Raw genomic sequence first — 22,487 nt, forward strand, 5'->3', positions numbered from 1 at the left:
TATTTCCGATGGTCTTAGGAAACTGTATTGACTGAACTATGTCATGTATCATCTTTTGTATTATTAAAGCTATTGTTATGTATTATTTTCATTAGCAAACCATCCCATGACAATGGATCGTGTAGAGAAGAACAAAAATAATTTTATGGTTGGGGGTCACCACAACATGAGGAACTGTATTAAAGGGTCGCGGCATTAGGAAGGTTGAGAACCAATGCTCTAAGACAAGGGTGGGGAACCTCAAACCTGGGTCTAAATCTGGCCCTCCAGGGTTCCCCAGGTGGCCATGCTCCCTTCCCCTGGCTGGCTCCATCCCCAATCCTACAACCACCTATTGTCTGATGGTTTCCTGGCTTTTGAGCAGGTTTTTCCCCATTCTAAAAGGTTGAAATGTCTCACCTAAGGCTTGGTTACTGGCAGCAAGAGCTTTCAGCAACAATATACTACTGGTGTGTGTGTGTATGGGGCCTGTCCCCAAGAGTTTCTCCAAAATGAAATTCAGGCCTCAGGCTGAAAGAGGTTCCCCATGCCTGCACTAACAGCTTTAGCAATGACAGAAGAGCAGGGGGACTGTATCCATGCATGATCCATACCCAACTACTGCTTCCTCTCCTTCAAGAGGCCACAGCAATCACAGCTGGTAGCAGATAGGAGAGGGGTTCTCAATGACATCTACATCCAGGCATGATGGAAGGGCATTTGGCTGCTGCTTCCTCTCCTTCTGATGGCTGCACCAGTTGGTAGCAGCCAATGGCCACACAATTTCTCCAGCACTGGCACTGCTGACATATGATGCGGTGTAATGTTAAGCAGCCATGTGTTCTTTCTGGAACACAATGCAAAGCTAAACTCCTAAACACTTGACGAGTATTCAACATTTACAGTCCTTTCGCAGGACAGTTATATTGGCCTGTGCCCAATGTAGTCAATTATCTCCTATCTAATGCAATTCCCTAGTAAGCTTAACCATGTACAGTATCAGTTCTATAATGAATAGCATATCTCACTGTGGACTACAATCTGCAATTCTGTGCAATTGTATTCTAGGGAAATCTGTTACTAAGAAACAGCTTCAAATACACACATTAAGGCAGTTCAAACAGACTCAGATGGCACTGAATGTGTAAACTGGAATCTCTGTGTGATGGATGTGTGAAGCTGTGTTATCATTTGTTGCACACTGTACGTTTAATTTTCCCTGACACTGTGTAATAAACAAAAGAGGGAATGGGTTGTGTAAAGGCAGACTGGTGGATTGTAAAATTCCAAAGCCTTTCATCAAAACATCATAATCAGTAAATGCACATACTGAAGAGCCTCAACTGTCACTGTTTTTGCAATGATCAATAATAGGGTATGTGACTATTTAACATCTGAATGAAAAGGGGAAAAGACACCTGGGGGGTGGGGAGTAACTGCTATACAACAAAGTCACTCCTCCTTCACTGACTGGGAAAGCACACACCATAAAAATAGCAGCAAAAGTTGCTGCTGCTAGCAACTGATGTGTTGCTAGAAGCCCAAAACTTACAAGACAGATTGTCCCAGCCATGCACCTTCTTAGCAGTATTGCAATCAACATGTTGTTGCCCTTGAAAGCAGTAGTTCCATTCAGCTCTCCCCCTCCCCCTCCGCACGAGGCCTGGTCAAAGATATGTTGCTGCCTAAAGTAGAACATCAAGTGCTTGCAAGAGCATAAAAGCATATATGGTGTTTAAAACTCAGGCCTGCCCTCTCCTAGTTCCCACACAACCCACACATTAATTCAGTGAAGCAAACTAGCTACCTCTTTTAACATCCTTTAAGGATTTTGTGATTGCATTGTAATCATTTAATCGTTTAATGACTTGTACACCCCTGGCATTATAATGACTGTGCTGCAGTCACAATCAGAGTGGCTAAAGTATGTTTAAAATGTGGTAAAGTACAAGTAAACAAACTTATTCCAAAGAATATTTAGGATTGCCTCCCAAATCCTATGCATGTTTACTCTGAAGTAAGTCCCATGTATATTTCTCTGAGCAACTTGGAGGAACAGTAAGATAAAATTGCAACAAATAAGTCATAAATACTTGAAAGTAGGGTAGGCCATTAATAATTAAAGGATGTGTTGAAAAAAACAGTGGTTAAGTCTCAGGAGAGAGTTGGCAGCTGTTTTCGTGAAGGAACTATTGCAAGTGAGCAAACAGGCTTTAATTGTGCACTGCCCGGAGAGCCTTGGCTCTTGGTATAAAAACGTAATAAATAAAATAAATAAAAAGGTGCTAATCAGCCAGTGTGGCTCACAATTGCCAGAGCCAGAGGATAAGTCTGCCTGAAAATGGCAGTACTCAGCAGCATCTCATGGGTGGGGGCAACAGTGTGGCAGCATCAGAAGGAACAGCCATAGCTTGGCATGAAGAGGTTGGCACCTCTTCACCCTGCACAGCTTGAGGATCGTTTGGTTATTTATTTACAGATTTCTAAAACTCCTTTCAGGACTTAAGAGCTGGAATATACAAAAAGTGCTTTAGAGCACAAGCAGAGAGCTTTTCTCTTTCCATTGAGAAAATACAGCCAGATTCTCCCTGTCCCAATGAAAGAGAAGGGCTTACAAGACAGACAGCAAGGATTCTGCACAGGACCTGAGTCCTCAACTCCCCTTTTTCAAAATTCAACACTACACCTCCCTTTGAAGTATCCTGCACACAACTGAGGAGCAGGCTCCTTCACCTCAACAACCCCCAGTCTTGTCCAGCATCTTGTTACAAAATTATATTCCCCCACATCTCTCCAGCTCCCTTGCCTTAAGTACGCTGGGGTTTACCCACACCATTACACAGGGCTTCATTTGTGTGTGAGCACAGTCCAACAGGAATTCACTGCAATACCAGGACAAAACGCCAGTAAACACAATCCTTATCCTTCTCTTCACCTCAGTTTTTCCTCTCCCCCCCCATTGCAGCAATTCTCCATCTGAGTTTATTTTAAATCTGTCCCTGGGCAAGATAGAAAGAGCAGATGGACTGAGTTGTTAAGGTTAATGCATTCCTTTAACCATTTTGTGGTTAAGCAGCATGGTTTAGCATATTGTCTGAACTAGGCCAAACTCTACCAAGATGGAGAGCAAGGGGAAATGGCAAGGAAGGGAATTTAAAGTGACACCGCCAACTCCCACTCAGGTAGTCTGAGCAAGACAGCAGAAACTGGTCTGGTAGCCTAGTTGACTGGCTTAACAGGAGAAACCCTCTCTCAAAAATCCATTCCAGGTATTTCTGTCAGCCTAATTTACAGTGCATTCCTATGCATGTCTACCCAGACCTAAGTCATATTGAGTTTAATGGGACTTACTCCCAGGAAATTGTGCATAAGATTGTAGCCTTAGTAGCTATAATGCAGTCTATACTGTTAGTTTTACTCTACCCTGTGCCTGTTTGGTGCATTCTCTTCCCCTTCTTATTGTTTTATTATGATTTTATTAGAATGTAAGCCTATGCGGCAGGGTTTTGCTATTTTATTGTTTTACTCTGTACAGCACCATGTACATTGATGGTGCTATATATATATAAATAAATAAATAAATAAATAATGGACAGCTGGCCCCTGGGCAGGCTTACTAGCCAATATCAAAAAGACTTGTTTTTGCTTCTGGTGTGTTACAAAGTGCTGTTGTCAGATGTATCTATTTCATGTTATATATTACAGTGAACATCTAAAATTTGATGAATGTCAATACTCCCATATGAATCTTGAAAATTCAGATTTATTTTGTGTCATCACCTCCATCTTCCTTTGTCAAAGTATCTTTTCCTCTCCTAATTGATACATCATGCTTTGTGGGAGACTTGTGATGGTATCACAATGGCAATTTTCCTTAATCTTTTATTTCACTTTATTCTGTGAGATTTGTAATTTACAGATTCTATTCTTAAGCAGCCTTGAAATCAGCCATTCACCCAATGTTTGGGACTAAGTTAATCTACCATGTCCATCACTCAAGCCATATGACGTACATGTGGATGTAAAAATATTTTTTCTAGCACTGGTTAAAAATAATAATTTGCATTTGGTTTAATTCTGCAGCCACCAATGTGGTACTCACAGATCCCTTCTTTGAAGCTCACCCTGTCCCCACCAATGTTTTTGTAAGTGTTTAGATTTTTATATACATTCACCCACACCCACACACCAGGAGGCTGGCGTGATGCAAAGTGATACGCCAGTCCCAGAGGTAAACCCAGGGGCATTCTTAGAAAATAATTGATGCGTTTTAAAGAGCATCCAGCCACCCAGAAAAGAGGGGAAAGGTAAGCTGGGAAACATCATGGAGGGCTAGAGGGGGGTGGGAACAGGTATGTGTTTTGCCTGTGCTGTGCACGTGTTGCCCTTTTTGTGGTACACATAAGCCGTTTTGTTTTTGTTTTGTTCTGCTGTGTCATTTGTTTGGAGAGAGAGAATGAATATGTGTTTCACCTGGGCGTACGTGAAATTTTGGTGCTGTGTGTATTCTTGTCTGGGGTTTTGGGATGGGTGATGTGGGTGATTTGCCCATGTATTTTTCTGAACATGACCTGTTCACCTTCTGTAAAATGGGTAGTTTGTTGTAGCTTATGGGGGTTAATACGTGATTTGGCATTTGGGGTTCAGTCCGCATTTCTATCTTGTACTCAGTTTCTTGGTCAAGTTACTTATGCCTGAGCCTCATCAGTTATGTGAAATGGATGTTGGAGCAAAGAACCATGGATTCAAAACAGTGGTTTTGTGTTTCAGTGCTAAGATCCCACCTCTGCTTTGTATTCAAGTACTTGAGCAAGTTATTTTTCTTTTAGCCGCACCACTTTACCCTCTGGGAAATGGATGTTTTGTGATTGGCAATGCCTACTGTGGCAGACATTTTGTGAGAGTGCCCACAACACTCCCACAAAATTCCAAATATGCCGATTGGCTAAAAAACTTAGGAACCCCTGAATACTTTTTTCTTTCACATTCTGCAAAAGCAGTAGGCATGGAGACATGTAAAAACCAGGTGATAGGCTAGTGGTCAAATTCACTCTGGAAGAGGTTACAAATGTATACTGCAAACTACCTACAATCCAACAACTTCATTTCCCAACATTTTCAGGTTTTATGCATTCCAAATACCAAAACCATAAACCACACATGTTGGGATATGCACTTTCACAAGTACTGCCTTGTGGAAATCTCTCTGCTATATCATTATATTAATTCACTGATTCATGAAGTCCATCTGGATTAAGCCACTTTTCATTGGGTTTCTTTGTAAATCTCTACCTTATCTTCCTAGAGACAGACAGAAAGGAGATACTCATAATGTGGTTCAACGCATGTAGTAATCTACTAGTATTCTAGGAGACAAATTTGCAACAGCTAATATCGCTGACAGAGAAATATGAACACAACAGTATCAGAGCATTTTGCTGTTTGTTACAGTGTCTTATTATCACTACAGCAGATTTCAGCCTGAAAAGACTATCAGAACTCTTTCTTACAGACCATCATCTGTTCTAAAATTGCTCTGAGATTAGAAACATTTGTTACCGTTATTTCCCCATTTTCTTCTTGTTTCTGTTATCCAGAAGGAGCAAAGAGCAACTGCATTTTCCCTCACTGCCTCATACTGTAATTTAAGTTTGATTCTGTAATGCAAGATGTCTTTTGTATGAAAGATGAGGATAGCAAGACAATTTTGTTCAGCACTTGGCCCGATAGGAAAGCATTTTTAAAACTGGCCAAGCTAAGAGTAGCATTTTGATCGATTTCTGCGCTCTGCTCTCAGGTCTGAACATTATTTTTCCAATATTCAGCTAATTATTTTTAGGTACCAAGCAATGCAGTGAGTATTGAGAATTCAGTCCTAGAGTGTGAAGCTTTTCATAACAAGCTCGAAACTAAAACTATGGCGGGGGGAGGGAACATTTCAACAGAGGGAGTTATGAAATAATCAATTACTTAACCTTTGCTTCAAGTCTGAGGCCTGTGAAAGCCAAACTAAAACACCTGATTCTCTTTGAACAAGCTCTGCAGTCAGACTAAAGTCCTGTATTTAGTATTAAGTTTGCATTCGCTTTTCTCTGAACTAGTAAACTGAATAAGCTAGCTCACCTTCAAAGGACTAAGCAACTGTGGCTGTGTTTACACATACCTCTCTCTTTGATTCAGGAGAATCCTCAATGTTTGCATATATAAGCACTTTATTTTCTCCATTCCAACCTTAAGGGAAAACCCAGAGCTAAAATTTTAGGATACCTGGTAATAAATACCTATGCACACCCTTCTCAGGTAGTCCTGTTTTGCCCCCAATGTTGTAGGTGAGGTACTTCTGGGAACCTGATGTAGAATGTTCACATTCATTCAGATCATATCAATTAAACTAAAACAACTACCTAGAGAAACCTTCGCTCAGCCAAGCAAAAATAAGGCCATACTTAAAAACCTAGCAGCTGTATGGCTACTACACACACCTGTACTTTACCAGCAAAGGAGCTCTTTATTTGCAGAGGGACTTCCATCTCTCCCAGGCAAAAATAGGGTCACCGAGGCCTACATGCAAAGGCTCAGAGCAACGTCCCGGGTCTCATGTCTGAGGGAAAGGAAGGTCCCTTTCCTCTTCCATGTTTAGATTTAAATACCTCAAGGTCCTTCTTAATACATATATTATTACCTCCCTCTTTAATACATATTAATTTATTTTAAAATATCTGAGTTTATTGGTCCACGTCATATTCTAGACTGTCCTTTCCCATAAAAGCTCCACCCCTTTCCCCCAAAATTGCCTCCCTCCTTGACATCATCTGTTTATTCCAAAAAGAGTGTGAGTTCCCTTTTCCTGCAGTTACTGCGCCCTTTTTATACATTGCTCATGACTAGACACAAAGAGTCCGCATCTGTATGTTTGGACAAGGGAAACTGCAGCACCTGCGTTTCTTTGGTTTATATATATCCCTTGAAGTGTCACTGTCATACACATAAGTACTCACACAATTTAAAGATCATTAAAACATGTATTATCTATATATATCACCTCTAATAAGCTTCTACACCTTCTAATAAGCTCTGTCATGTATTTGTGCTTCTGTGTTTCCCTACTTGCCCTCTTACCACCCCCGTACGAAGTATTTTTTTTAAAAAAAGGAACAAAAATCCTTACATATCTGGTACTAAAATTCATTTGTAAAGAAGTATGGTGAGGGTGTAATTATCCACTAACTGCATTCTATATAAATAATATTTACAAATCAAGAGCATAGAATACTTTAGTGCTTGCCTCCTGACACTGATGAGACAGAGATAACAGTTCACATTTGGAAATATTTGTCATTGCTTTTTTTTTAAAAAAAGTCAAGTCAGATTCAGCAGCTAAAAGGCAAGACTTTCAGGATTGCTTCACACATTATAATATTAGGGCAGTATCAAACATTGCTGTTCCACTCATGCCACTGATATAGCACTAGCATAAGCGACGAGTAGCATATGCTGGCATAACAGATTTCCCCAGAAAACCCATCATGCCAAGATATACTGTTGGTGTTGCGCCAGAGGTTGCTTACACTAGTGCTACATGAAATGCATAACCAGAGCAATACCACTGGATACTGCCCTTAGTGTGCACCGTCTGTTTTTCCATAGTGTAACCCAGGGATAGGCAACCTTTTGGGCCCAGGAGCACATTTGGAAAACTGGAAAAATGTCCTGGGCACGACCATGAAACAGCTGCTTTGGGTGGGCATGGCCAGTCACACAGGAGAATTGACCTGCCCAGAGGCATTCAGATCGCAACATCTAGAGGCTCCAAGTTCACTTTGAAGCAATTCCAGCTGCCAGTAAAAAAACCATTAAAATACTTTAAAAATAAAAATAGGAAAGAGTAGGGTGCCTCAGCCATAGCAAGGAAAGTGTCTCAGGGTCAACAGCAACTCCTGGATATACGTGTTTTTGTCTGTCTGTGTGTTTAAGGTTACACTATTGTGTAATGTGCACACTAATTTTGCAATATGTGAAGTGGTAGCAGCTCTTTCAAGATACACTAAATTGAATCAATGAGTTCATATAGATATTTTCAATTAATGCACAAACTAATAAACAACACTAGTGCAACTGAATGTAAGTAAATCATTCAAGAAGCAGACACAAAAATATCTTTCAAAAAATAATGTATTAAGAATTATTTTATATCATAGTGTTAATAGTTCTGCACATTTTAAAAAAGGAACACATAGCTACTTAGCAAGAGATACATGTTCTTAACTAAAGCTCTCAGGTTAAATTGATGAATTATGAATACTGAAGCATATACATAAACAATTATCAAATATTATTGCATTATAAATGGTAACATTGCTTCTACAGTAGCTTGAAGACTAATGTTCATATCTAGACATAAAGCTTGAAAAATAAAGTTATTTTTTTTGCAGAAACTAATATTTCCACCTACCAATGTAAACTTAGAATAAGTGTTGATTTCCATACAAATAGCTTTTGGGGATAAATGACATATTTGTACAGAAAAAGTGACATGCTTGCTAAATATTTATGAAGACAGCTTATATGTTTGAGTTCATTGTCAATACATGTAGTCTCCAATACACTGGGTGATGTGCAAACAATTTTGCTCAATAATAATAAAAGAAACAAATTGTGGGTAGAAAATAGCAGAAAAAATGAAGGTGCATATATGAGCCTTTTTTTTTAGCAGAGCAAAAAGAAAAATGGACCCTTATGTGAAGGTGCTGTCCATAGCTTGATTTAGGAACGACTCCTGGCTACAAAAGAATGAGCAAATAGGGAAATGGGCAACTTCCATCCAGAATGGTTTCGGTGCTGAACATGGTTGGTTCCTTTCACTTGTGTTTTTGGGCTTGCTATTTGAAAGAAAACGTAAAGATTCTGAAAGTCAGTGGGCTTCTGTTTCTTAAGTAACTGGGGGGGGAGGGGATCTTGTTATTTTGAAACGGTTTTACTGAACGTCCGCCAAGCGTCAGGGATTTGCAATGAAACGAACACTGCAATACCAGGCCAAGACAATGGCATCTCTGTCAGATATCCTGACAGTTAAAAGGCAACAACATAACGATGCAGCGAGACCTCTGACAGTACAGTGACAAATTCCCTCAGATCTTCACATCATAATACCGTGTTATTGCACAGCCATCACAGCTGTCAGACACTTGAGAATGTTTCTTCGGTCAAAGCTTCATCTAAGTTTGAAAGACAAGGGCATATAGAATCAAAGCTAGCAGGCAAGCATGTGTTATTAGAAGATGTCAGAGGTAAGGAAACAAAAACAAAAAACATCTCAACATTTTTTTGATTTCTTTCACGATGCCATGCTTAAAGAAGTCCCCCAAATAAATACACATATTGAAGGTATAAACTCTTTAATGAAACACTAAAGAGATGCAAATTAACTTAGAAGTTAACAATTTCTCACTAACATGAGCTGACTTGATGGATACAATTGGACTAATCAAAGTGGCATTATGTAAACCAGGAGTGGGCAGAAAGTAAATATCCAGATGCTTTGGACGTCAATTCCCAGAATTCCTAACCACTGGCCACACTGGCAGGGACATCTGAGAGTTGAAAGCCGAAACATCTAATTAAAAGCCAAAACATCCTCTGCCCACCCCATGCTTGTAGAAAGAATCACCACAAAGCAGAAAGCTTTTGGAAGCTGGGAGAGCCAAGCTGCCCCCAATTTCAGTTTATCAAGGTGCCTCAAATGCAACCATCTTCAATTTTGGGCTTGGCTTACTTGCCAAGCCAAAAATTGTAGTCACCAGCATGATGGAGGCAAGAGCAGGAAAGGCAAAGGGGATCATTTTGGCTTTAGCTGATGCTCTGCCAGTTTCAGATGCTGCACAGCAGAAAGGCTCTGAACCCCACCACTGAGCAACATCTAAGAAGGTTCTCTCTTGCCTCTTTCCTTAAGTCCAGGCTTCAGCTGCTGCTCTGAGGGACCTCAAGCCGCAGGGTCAAGCAGTGGCAGAAGCAGCACTCCCCAGCTCTCTTCCTCACCTCTGCAAAGCAGGGGCTGAAGAATTCCCATCACTCTTCTCTGCAGGAAGAAAGGCAGGAGCAGCCTGTGCCAGGTTCAGCAGATGCTGGGTGGCAGCCAAGAAGTCTGGCCACCCCTTCCTGCCCCAAAACAGGACAGAATGGGGTGAGAATTTACTGGTTTGGCCATGCCTAGCCAGGTTGGATACCAACATTAAGTGTTATTTGGTGCTTGCTTAAAATATTTACAGTTATTTATTTAATTTATTTATTACATTTTTATACCGCCCAACAGCCGAAGCTCTCTGGGCGGTTCACAAAAATTTGAAGGAGGTTACCTATCTCCCTAAGCTAGTGCACTTCCATAACCAATTCTATTACCTAATTGCCTTTAACGTAATTCCCTTCCCCCATTTAGCATTGTTAGGTAACACTTCCTTCTAGTCAGCAAGTAGGATACAGTCAGAAGACATCTTTCAATTGTTCCTCGCCAAAGACTCACAGCTTCCTGAAATTAATTGATGGATACAATAGCTAATGAATCTGGTTTCACTTTCCTTATAGGACCATAATGATACATTCTCATAATCCTCTGGTAAAACTGTATCTTATGGTTTTACTGATTCTCCACAACCCCATCAACAGCTACTTTTGTAACAAGTAGTTCCATCAGATGTAGCTCTTTGCCCCTTGTCTGAGTCCTGATAAAGGAGATTGAGCCTGAACATTCCCTCACTCTAACAAAATCAAATACAAAAACAGTGCACAGGTAACAGCAACTAAGCTAGGGACCACCAGTACATCCTAGATGCTCCAGGTTTAAATCTTGCATTAGCAACACAGTCCACGACTTATTCCTTTAAGAGCCACAATTCATGCGGTCTTCACAAGCTGGGCCAAACAGCCTGCCTTAAGTTTTGGTTCATCTCCTAAGCACTTTTTGCTTAATGGCCCCATTTACAAACTCCCTTACAAAGTAACTCCCTTCAAATTTTATTACTCATTGCGAAGTATATATATGCTGGTGGTTCAATGGTTTCCTTTCCTCACGGAAACTTGGCATGTGAACTTCCCCTCCTCCCCACCAAATGTTTTATTGATTTTCATATGAAGGACAGTAACCCAGTTCACTCAATGCAGCTCACAAATAATAAAATTATTAATACTCTGAAGTTCACTAGGGGCATCTGTCCAAAAATCAAAGTGCTTAAAAAAATGAATTAAATTTCACACTGCAGCCCAAACCTAAAACCAATCACTAAGTCATTAAGACATTGTTGTTGTATAGTAGGCTGCTTATTATACTCAGGAAGAAGACAAATGCTTGGCAAATGTCCATAAAAGATTGATCTTGCCTTGAGGCAGTGTTTTATGCTTCCCTCATAGGTAAATACATATAGGCAATCAGACTGAGTGCACTATAAATGACCTTAAGAGTAGACCACAAAATGATTCACTTGCTAACTTGACCCAACGTCTCAAAGTTTTAGATCGGATGTATTTGAAAGTGAGACAGAATAAAAGTGAAACAATGTAGATGCTACATATATAAATCTCATATTAACAAGCACTTTGTTTTATCATTTCATTCTGTTTTGTATTTTCAGTTTCACAAAGCTATGACAATTTACATATTATAAGAATGGTCAAAACCAAACCACAGACGGCAGACATGTTGAACTTTTCTTATGGAACTCTTAAGCTAGAATTGTGAAACCCTGAACTTTTCATTCTCTTTAGAAAAAGCTATCAAGTGAGCACTAAATCAGATTATGTGAAAACAATGGATTGCTTTCCACTTAAATCCTTGTTTCAAAGCCCTTTAAATATATTTCATTATTTCTTTTGATTCTATTCCAAGGAGCAGGGTAAAGTTGACCTCAAAAGCTTGATACTGAGTCACGGTCTAGCTCCGCCCTATCTCTCCTCTCTCATCTCACACTATTGCCCCACTCGTGCTCTTCGCTCCTCTGGTGCCATGTTTCTCGCCTGCCCAAGGGTCTCTACTTCCCTTGCTCGGCTCCGTCCATTCTCTTCTGCTGCCCCTTACGCCTGGAATGCTCTCCCAGAACATCTGAGATCTACAAGTTCAATCGCAGCTTTTAAAGCTCAGCTAAAAACTTTTCTTTTCCCTAAAGCTTTTAAAACTTGATGTTACTCGGACTTTAGACTGTTAGTTATACTGTTAGTTTTTCCCTACCCTGTGCCTGTTTACCCTACCCAGTGCCTGTTTGCATTCTCTCCCCCTCCTTATTGCTTTACTATGACTTTATTAGAATGTAAGCCTATGCGGCAGGGTCTTGCTATTTACTGTCTTACTCTGTACAGCACCATGTACATTGATGGTGCTATATAAATAAATAATAATAATAATCAAACTGTCAAGTCTGTGTGCGCAAATTTGATATCTTTGGGGGGGGGGGATTCAGCTAAAATTGCTAAAAAGACTGGCCTGCACAGAAGAGTCACATACAACTGAACCATTGTCTGCAGTTGCTTATGCTGTCACAATTCATTTCAAATTCAAGCTTTTACATTCCATGGTTTTAGTTGATACTTATATTGTATTCTTTAAATATATGATGCATTTTAAATCCAAACTACTATCAAAGATAGAAGTACAATTCTTATCACACACTCCCCATTATGACATAACAGGTTAATTAGCAAAATCATCATGTTCAACTTAGCATGAGGGACATTTTTCATGGGTAAATAAGGAATCTCAACTTACAAGAATTTTGTAAACAGAGAGCATAATTTTCACAATGGAGGCAGCACAAGAGGCAATTACAGGGAATGGGTTGTAACCAACTGTAACCAACCACAAGCAGAAAAGACACTGCAGAAAGAACAGACTCCCCTTCCTCCCTGCAGTCTCCTGCATGTACTCCCAAATCAGCTTCAGAGGGCTGGGGAACCCTCCAGAGCAGATCTGGGGTAGTGTAAGGGGGAAGAGAGGAAGAGGACATCACACTAAGGGAGAAGTCTGCTCTTGTGATGTTGACAAATTGCAATGGGAGATTTGGTCATGCTTCCCATGTCCCCACCTAGCTCACGCCCTTCTGGTCAGTGAAGTTATTTGAGGAACTTAACCCAGAGGTGTGGGGGTAGGTAGAGACAGAGGGATAAAACTTTCACACAGACTTCTCAGTCCATGCACTACCCTATCATGCTAGCTCTAAACAGGACGGTGTGCGTGCATGTGTAAAAGAGATTAAGAGGGGGTGAAAACAAAAGCTCAGCTGAGCACTATGGGGATTCCTTTGCATGCAGTCACTGCACCTGATTTGAGAAGGATTATGCCCACTGTGGATGGTAATATGCTGGAATTGTAATAAACGGCATCCTTGCTTGCAAAATCTGAGACAGCACTTATTCCCCAACTCTGAACCCACTAGATCAAACTCTGGAAATTGGAAAACACAAATTAGAACATTTGCAAATTGCATTAACTTTGCTTACAAATACATGTTATCATTGGTTGGAATACAGTTGGGAAACTGAGGGCTGAATGAACGTAGAGGGATGAGAAGTGCCAGGGAATGGAAAGAAAAATAAGGGGTCAGTTAGAGCAATGAACTGCAGAGATTAGGAATCTCTGCTCCCTGAATGCCCTTTCAAGTTTCTTTAGGGTATCTATGTCTTGCATCAATTTTTAATAGGTATCTATTTTATGGGTATATTTTATGGGTGTGAGTCTTGCACTGATTTTTTTATCCTGGCCCTGCAACCAGGGATTCTGAGAACTGGCTTTAAAAACAAAAAAGCAGCAGAAATGTTCAATTTCTTAGACGCACAAACAAGGACTAATATAGAAGGGTGTAACAAAGAATCAAAAAAGTTATTTTAATAGTACTCATAGACGTAGGGTTGCACTGTCATTCTTCCACCGAATTTAAATCAAGAAAAAATCCTTGACCTTTAATTTCCATTGCTGCCAAATCTTTTGAAAATTGAGTATTTTTATATAGTTAGCTATGTTGTGAGCAACAGCAATGGATATTTCAGCACCCTGACCTTATAGCATGCATCTTAACCTGCAGAGGAAAGATCATTAGAGACAGAAGGTACTAAAACTCCAGTGTTCATAGCCCTTTTAAATCCCTGGATATCCATGAGTGATTGCCATTAGGATTTTATAGTAGTTTTTAATCATGCAGTTCTCAGACGACAGAATACTAGATTTAAACTGCTAATGCCTTCCACTGGGTCACTTAAATAGCCTCAGATCATAACTAGTAACTGAGATAGGTAACATTTAAATCAATAATTTAAATATTTTAAGTCATTGCTAACTGGAAAGCTGGATGACTAAAAGTAACTCGCTTTTCTCACATTTCTGACCTACAAGTAGATGCTCTCTTAAGTGGTGAGCCATTGAATGGCAGGTGGCAGCTTCTCAGTGAAGAACCTTCTGGCCCTGAACTGACTCCATTGAAATAGGCTGATAATTTGATCTTTCTGGGCAGGAAAGGGTACAAAGGGCTTGCTGTTTCAGCTGAGACATGCTTGAGCAGCTCAGTATGAGCTCTCTCATATTTATCCTTGGTTATTCTTTCGTCCTGATTTCTGACATGTACTTGGCCATGGCCCAGTCCTGATACCAATATGCATTAGATCTCTCTCCCAACAAACAATGCTTTCACTAAAAAAAGAATTCTAAACTAATCTTTATATCAAGGGTTCACCAGTAGGGATTGAAATACATAATCCACTGCCAAAGAGCAAAACATTTGTTTCAAGACACCAGGGAATAAACAGTTTAGCAATCTGTATGAAAATGGTTTGCAGAATACCTGTAAGGCCACACTTATCACATACAGATAATAAAATGTCTTACTTGGGTGAGACCCGACACTTCAGTCACATTCAGACATAGCACTAGACCATGGTTTAACCTGATTCAAACAAAACTAACATCCTCCAAGTCTTGTGTGATTCCTCCTCCCCTCTCCTATGCCCACATGGCTGAGGAGTGTTTGCTTTTACTCTTAGTTAACTGTGGCATCCCATAACTTCCAAACCAGGAACCATAGTTAACATTAATTATGTTTAGTTTAAATAAGACAGCTTCAGAAACCATGGCTTGAAGTTGGCTTGTTTAAATTAACTCTAGTTAATATTCATCACAGGCTGTCACTCCAGATGACATGACAAATGACAAGCTAACTAAACACAAGAGCTTTTAGTGTGGAAGGATGTAGAGATGAAGAGGAAGCATGCAAGCCCAGGAAAAGACTAGGCCCATTTTTGTTGCACTAAACAAGGGGTGAACAATTTATGGCTCTCCATATGTTGTTGGATTGCAGTTCCCATCAACTCTGCCCAGCATAGCCAATTTTGAGGGGTGATGGGAGTTCAGTTTAATAACATCTGGAGAGACATAAATTTCCAACCCACACTAATTGATAGTTTAGTGCTATGTCCCAATATGACAATTAAGTAATATAGTCCTCCTGGGCAGCCCAAAGCATCATCTGCATGACAATATGCAAACATCTTTCAGTCCTTTTCACTGAATTCTAGGGAAGCTGTTGAGTTTCTGATTTGGTGCTTATGCTCAGTAATGGACTAGACTGGGGTGAACAAATGGAAGCTAATGAAGGCAGAGTTGCTCCTTGTTAATACAACTGCTGATCTGGGAAAAGGAGTTCAGTCTGTTGGAATTAAGCTCCTCTTGCAAACTCAGATTTGCAGTCTGAGCGTACATGAATCTATATCTGACAGGACACCTGAATATCCAGATGGAAACACATAACCTAATTTTGTATACTCTGGGGGCAATAAATTCACATTTTTGTGCGTTGGCAAAAAGGAGCTTCCACTATTGTGACAATTAGCTGAGGCAACACAAGTCCAAGACCTCAATGATGATCAACTCTCCCGAAATCTCAGTGTCACATGTTTTCTTAAAAGAGGCTAATAGAAAGATGTAAGTTTCCAACCAAAGAACAAAAATGACCATAAACATGCTTTAGGAAAGCATTCTAGGCTTTAAAAAACTGAAAAACACAACATACCCACTTTAAGAAAGACAGAAGCTATTCCACTGTAGCATCCAACTAACTGTATTCACTCTGCAAATTCTTTTTCTCAGATGTTTACAGAATAGCATTAAGTTCTTCTTGTAATAGAGAATAAAGGTACAACTTCAATTCTTGTGAAGAATCCATTTATTTGTATGCCGCCTTTTCATAGAATTATGCCTAATGTGGCTCACAACCCTCACACACACACACACACACACACACACAAAACACAAATTGAACTAGACAATTACACACAACAAAAACTCCAACATTGATATTATCATATTTCAGCAGCTGTTTGATATAGCCTGAGAAACAAAACAAAAAACATTTCATGTAAAAAGACATATACAGGGATTTATCAAGAAAGAAATGGTGTTTCTTCTCACCAAATTAGGACAATTATGTTATTAAACTGCCACCTATTTGGTGAGAATATAAAAGAAAAAATCAAGATTACTTACTGCACAAGATGTCTAAGTTGTAATAATACATTGTGTTGTTACAATGATCATGTGCACTATTCAATTAACTATGGATAGATTAGGAATATATGGCAGATTTATACATCTCCTCTCTCCTACACTAATGCCCTCTTCATTTTCATGGTTCTCTTTAACTAGGATTACTTCTACATTAGTGCATAAACAGATTTTGCCTTTTGCCCAGAAATTGAAACCAGGGTTTGATGAAAGTTAATCCTCACAATGCTGGTGCTTTGACACTGTTATCTAGCAGGTGAGAGCAGAACCATTGGGGACTAACATAACTAAGAGTGGACTAGTAGAGCCAGAAGATCCATTATCCTCTTGGGACCATTATTTTATTTATTTATTACATTTCTATACCGCTCAATAGCCGAAGCTCTCTGGGCGGTTCACAAAAGTGTCCATTAGTGTGCATTCATGCAGGATTTTATTCTGCCCCCTGCCAATATATTTAGGCAGCATTTATTATTAATTTAAGCAGTTATATACTACTTTTCTGGTATAACAACCTTCCAAAGAGATTTAAAAATGACACAAAACCATGGCTTGCACTAATAGTAGTTTAACCCCAAAATACAGGTTGAGCTCCCTAATGTACAGACAAACTGTGATTTAGTGCTGTTTCTCTACTTTCATATTCTGTCTGCTCAACACTCCAGCATCTAATTCCAAGTGTTCGTATTAACCAATAAGAAGTTTGGAGCGGATATATGAAGCAGACACTAAGAATCTCTTCTAGTATGAAGTCATGGAACTTGAGAGGTTTAACATACACACTTTACTGAAGATACCACTGCTACATCAGGTATAATTGGCCACTATGTATCTTGGCTTTTGCAATTGTTCCCCTTCTTCCATCCCTACACCCACCTAGATTGGGTTGACTGAACATTGTAATAAGATATTGTTACATATGGATGAAGCTTGTAGCAGCAATTCTTAGCATTATGATAAAGTAGGTAAGAAAAGGAAGATTAGAATGTATTAATTATACAATAAAGCTGCTTCTATATAATCAAATGCTGGAAAAAAATTTAAAAATAGTAAATGACTAGTTAAAATGTTTTTTAAATTACCTGTAGAACTAGTCTGGATTTAAGGCAGCTTTCATTGGATTTGCCTCTTTAATTCATTAGCAATGGTCAGAAATTATTGGTATAAGTGCACAGCATGATTGAATCTTTGAATTAACTTCTTTGGATATTTTTCTGCATAAAATTTCACTACTCTGCCTTGAATTTAAGGCATTAAAGCCTTTGACATCCTACTGATAAAATAATCTGAAACCTCCCTAAAAAGATTAAAGTTCTTACCATTTCCTTGTTACTTGGTCTGATACAGGAACACATCTCAGGCCAGCTCCAACCACCATGAGAGATGATGTTAACAACACAGTGATCCGGAGGCCTAAATGGAAAAGGGTAATTTTATTACAAGAAAAACAGATGCAGTAGTAACAAAGTAGAACATATAAAACTTAGCAATTACACAATTGCATTTGATGAAGTATATCTAGGAGGATATAATAAAGAAAAGACACTTAACCAACAGAATAATCAATTGTTTAAAAAACAATCTTAATTGTCTGCATGTGCGTATCGATCTTTGCTGGTTCAAACTCACCTACAAGCTAACTGAGGGGGGGGAGATACAATGTACTGAAAGATGCTTTATTGAACCTAAAGTATCAGCTAAAGTCCCAAACCAAAGCTGCTCTTTATACACAAAACACCTATGTAAACCGACTTCCACTCTACATAGCTGTCATCTACATAGAGAGCTGTTATTGAAAGTGACAGGAAAGCCGTTTAAGAGGAGAAAGCTCTGTGTGCAAATCAGAGCAGCCATAGCTACAAGGAATCACTGGCAGATCAGGGTAACTATATTCAAATGTCAATCTAAGCTGTACAATTTTTCAGCACTAATGTCCAAGAAGATAAGTGGATACTTATTTTTCTTTTTTGGAAACAGTTAAAGTTTTCCCCTTCCTGTTTTTAAAATGGCACCTTCAAGCTAATCTTGAAAAAAAAAAACGATTTCTTCATTGGAAGAATTTGCTTACTAGTCAGTATTGCAAAAAAAAAAAAACAAGCAAGTATTGCTGTGCTCAGATCCAATTGCCAGGTGCTGTGCCTAGCATTTTTAAAATATTACATTATCATTTAATGAATTTTTATGTCTTCTCTATGCATCAGCTACAGAAGAATGAGATGCAATCTGATAAAGAACAGCTTCATTAAAACTGCTATAATTTCATTTTAATAAATGCACTAGCACATTCCTTTCAGAGGCTGAACTTGAAAGCAGCTATATACAGGCTTAAGTCATTTTCCAGTTGCCAACAGACTCACACATGGGCCTTTGAGCCTCCTGGCTAGTGAAATCCAGCAAGCAATAATAAATGCATCTTGGGAGAAGGTGAATTATGACCTCTACTTAAGGAATCCTAGACACCTTCCAAGAGGTTAGCTTGGTGAGAACACAGGACAGGGCCTTTTCTGTAGCAGCACCCAAACTGTGGAACTCCTCTCCCTAGAGAGGTTAGGCTGGCCCCATCATTCTTTCACTGTGTGCTTTTTGTTCCACACAGCTTTTGAATGATTTAAAATGTAATCAATTCCACTTTCTGTTTTTAAAAACAAGTTTACCCTTGTTACACATTATTTTAAAGTTTTTAAATTGTAAGTCATGGGGGGAGGTGCTGGGCCTAAAGGCATATCATAATGTTATAATTACAGTTTAAATTTAAGTGGTTCTCTTTCCAGTTGCCAGACTTAACATCTATTGTGTGTTCATTCATTATTATTTTAATGAAACAATGCAATTTTCCATGGGAAAAATATAATAATTAAAATTTTATACATAGAAGTTTCCACCTAAAACTAGCTGGAACCAAAGAACATTTTATGACTTCATGAAGCACTGCAACTTTTTCTGTTTGAATTAACATTTGATGACTTGATTTTACATTCAATTTATTTTACATTCAATTATTTTAACTACCTTTTTTTGTATATTGATAATAGCTTAGGTCTTTCCCCCGCCCCCCAAAAAACAACAAAAACTGAAATAAAGAAATTCCCATGTTTTTGGTAATTATTGCGTATTTATACACAGAAGATGAAATATTCACCCTGACCGTGAAAGGGATGCACAACTGCAGGCATTTTTGCTGCAAATAAAAGCATCAACTTTTATTTGATTATAAAGCTGCTAGGATGAGGTGAGGAGTGGCAAATTTATACTAACATTTAACAAGAGTTTTAGTTTAATAGGTTAGTTACTCAGAGGAAAACCACTCACTCACTCTGAAACAAGGAACATTTCGCATCTATGTGGCAAATTGTACCTGCACTCTCCTTCCAAGGTGGCGGGAGCAGGGGGAGCCCACCCATGCATGCATGTGTTTTAGCAACATAGGAAAGCCCTGGGATAAATGCATGCACAGTGGGCTTCTTTTCAAATCAGGAGGAAAAGGAAAAACCCAAGGCTAGGGATGTATGAACATTTTTCCCCAGTTTGTTTTTCATCAGGATTTACTCAGTTTGCACTTTCAAGACTGACTAAACATGAACTCTGATGCAATCTGCGGTCGAAGTCCGTGCATTTCCGAGCTTGCAACGTGATTTGCAAATCTAAAAATGCATTCCACCCCATTTCTCCCAACTGAAAACAGTGGAAATATGCAGACAAACAGAAAAAGCACCCAGTTTTCTGTTTCATGATCCTGTAGTTTCTCAATAGCCTAAGACCTCATGGAAGTTAAATTCAAAATAAAGTACAGCTCAATTCAGCAATAGGAAAGTTCAATTTTTTCAATTACTAACAAAATGCCTGTCATTCGCAGAAGACTGTAAGACAAACCCTGCTGGAACAGATTAAATGCCTCTCTACTCCAGTACACTCTTTTCCCACAATGGCCAACCAGATGCCTCTGGGAAGCCCAAAAAGAGAGCATGAGGGCAATTGCCCTCTCCTGCTATTGCTCCACATAGGTATCCACTGGTATTCAATAACAGAATCGATGCTGCTCCTGTCTCTATAGTTTCATACTAAGTTCTATTTCTTGCCCACATTATATTGCAGCAGAATGTTGGAACTAGTTGTACAGACACTTACTCTTGATGAATCAATTTCAGATATTTAATGTTGACTCCACATGCAAAAATGTGTTAAAAGAGAAGAGCAGGGATCTATTAATGTACTTGCCAGCTCAACATTGGTAGCACACACCTTTTTCTAATGAGACTTCCCCCCATGACACACACACACACACACCTCCTGTATTGTCGTTAGGCAGACTTAGGAACCTGGTGCTCTCCAGATGTTTAGACTACAATGCCCATTATTCCCGACCACTGGTCATATTGACTGGGGCTCCTGAGAATTGTAATCCAAAACACCTGGAGGGCACCAGGTTGCTTACTCCAACCTGAACATCTTAAGATGTCTCACTGCTCTCTATCAGTACAATGCCTTAGATTCTCATGGACCTCACACTGAGCCTCAGAAAAGTGGTGAAACAACTTTCTACTTTTGGAGATTTTCAGAGGCTCAGGGCAACAGGAATAAACCTCAATCACCCATTCACCCACCCAAGCTTCAAACTGGGGAGAAATACAAGTGCTTGCAGTGGTATTTAGCCTCAGAGGCTCTCAGCATGACATCACAATCGACCCCCAATCCTCTTTTCAGGAGAGGGACAAGGCAATGGTAAGTGCAAAGTTTAATTGATCATCAAGGCCAGCCAAAAATGTGTGGATCCCATACAAAAACCTCATGGATTCAGATGAAGGATGTACATTCTTTCTGCTACACTTTTAGTACAAGCTATTCAGTTCCTGAACTACAAATTAGAACGTGATGCTTTTAAGTGCTTTGAGTGGTGCTGACAATTTCTCCGACCTTTTGTGTCTTCTTAATATGCATGCATACCTCGGAAATTATCTATGGTTAAAGAATAATGCCATACACGTCAAGAACTGCCAAGAAGAGAAAAAAATCTTCTTTTAAAAATGTCAAGCAGGTAGCTTGATTAAGGCCATAATGCAGAAAGGTCACAGAGATGGTTCAGAGGGCTGGCTAGAGATGCTTTAAAAATATTGCACTCTATAAAGGCTGGGTGCATCACAGCTGTGGCTCCTGCACATATACAGTAGGCCAAGCAAAGACTTAAAATCAGGTATGTTTTCAAGTTAGATTTTAATCTTTTATGTTTTTTTAAAAAACAATTTTAAAACTTGAACTTAAAATACTTGATGTGGGCTAATCTTTAAGGAACATGATCCAGCCTGTGGCTTTAAGTCCACAGAGGATTCACATATGGTCAGTTGAGCAACAGACAGACACTGCCATTAAGGAAGTATGTATGTGGTACTAGGAACCTTTAGGGTGAGTGGGAACTCTGTGCATATAGCCCACCTCCCAGTTGAATTACATTATCTATGCTCCGATGAGCCTAGGGGAATCCTATGAAGGTGAGCAACGTGCCCACATTTAGCTGAGTTATGCTCAATGTATGCTACAATTGTGAAGTGAACTACAAATTACACCTAAATGTATATGATGAAACTCCAATGCCAACTTAAAAGCTGGGGCACTTTTAGTATAGAAGAGGCAAACACACACACAGGGTTTACCCATAAAAGTAAAGCTGTATTATTATTATTATTATTATTATTATTATTATTATTATTATTATTGAGGGGGTAGGCAACTATGAGGGGAAAGGCAGTGGGCATGAAAAAGATTTAGGCACCTGTTCCCCCCCCCCGCCCCACTTCTCTGAAATCCTCCCCAATAAGCTTCTTTCTATAAAACCTGGAGTCAGGCGCTATACATGCATGCTGGTGTATGCCCCTCAAAATTCCAGGATTTGCATAGCATTACGTGCAAACCAGGAACTCTGGCTTGTCTCTCCCCAGACAAGTCAGTTGAGTAAGCTTGTCCTGATTTAAGGGTTGTGCATGAGCAA

At 39.4% G+C, this 22,487-nt stretch overlaps 1 protein-coding gene across 1 annotated transcript in view; it reads right to left on the minus strand.

Annotated features, from left to right (window-relative positions):
* SLC49A4 (solute carrier family 49 member 4) overlaps positions 1 to 22,487 on the minus strand; it is a 99,117-nt gene that overhangs the window by 59,712 nt on the left and 16,918 nt on the right. The window contains exon 2 of the mRNA XM_063116680.1: positions 17,827 to 17,920. Coding sequence (XP_062972750.1) covers positions 17,827 to 17,920 — 94 coding nt within the window. The remainder of the gene's footprint in view (positions 1 to 17,826; positions 17,921 to 22,487) is intronic.

Source organism: Elgaria multicarinata, chromosome 2 (assembly GCF_023053635.1).
Source record: "Elgaria multicarinata webbii isolate HBS135686 ecotype San Diego chromosome 2, rElgMul1.1.pri, whole genome shotgun sequence".
Taxonomy (NCBI): domain Eukaryota; kingdom Metazoa; phylum Chordata; class Lepidosauria; order Squamata; family Anguidae; genus Elgaria; species Elgaria multicarinata.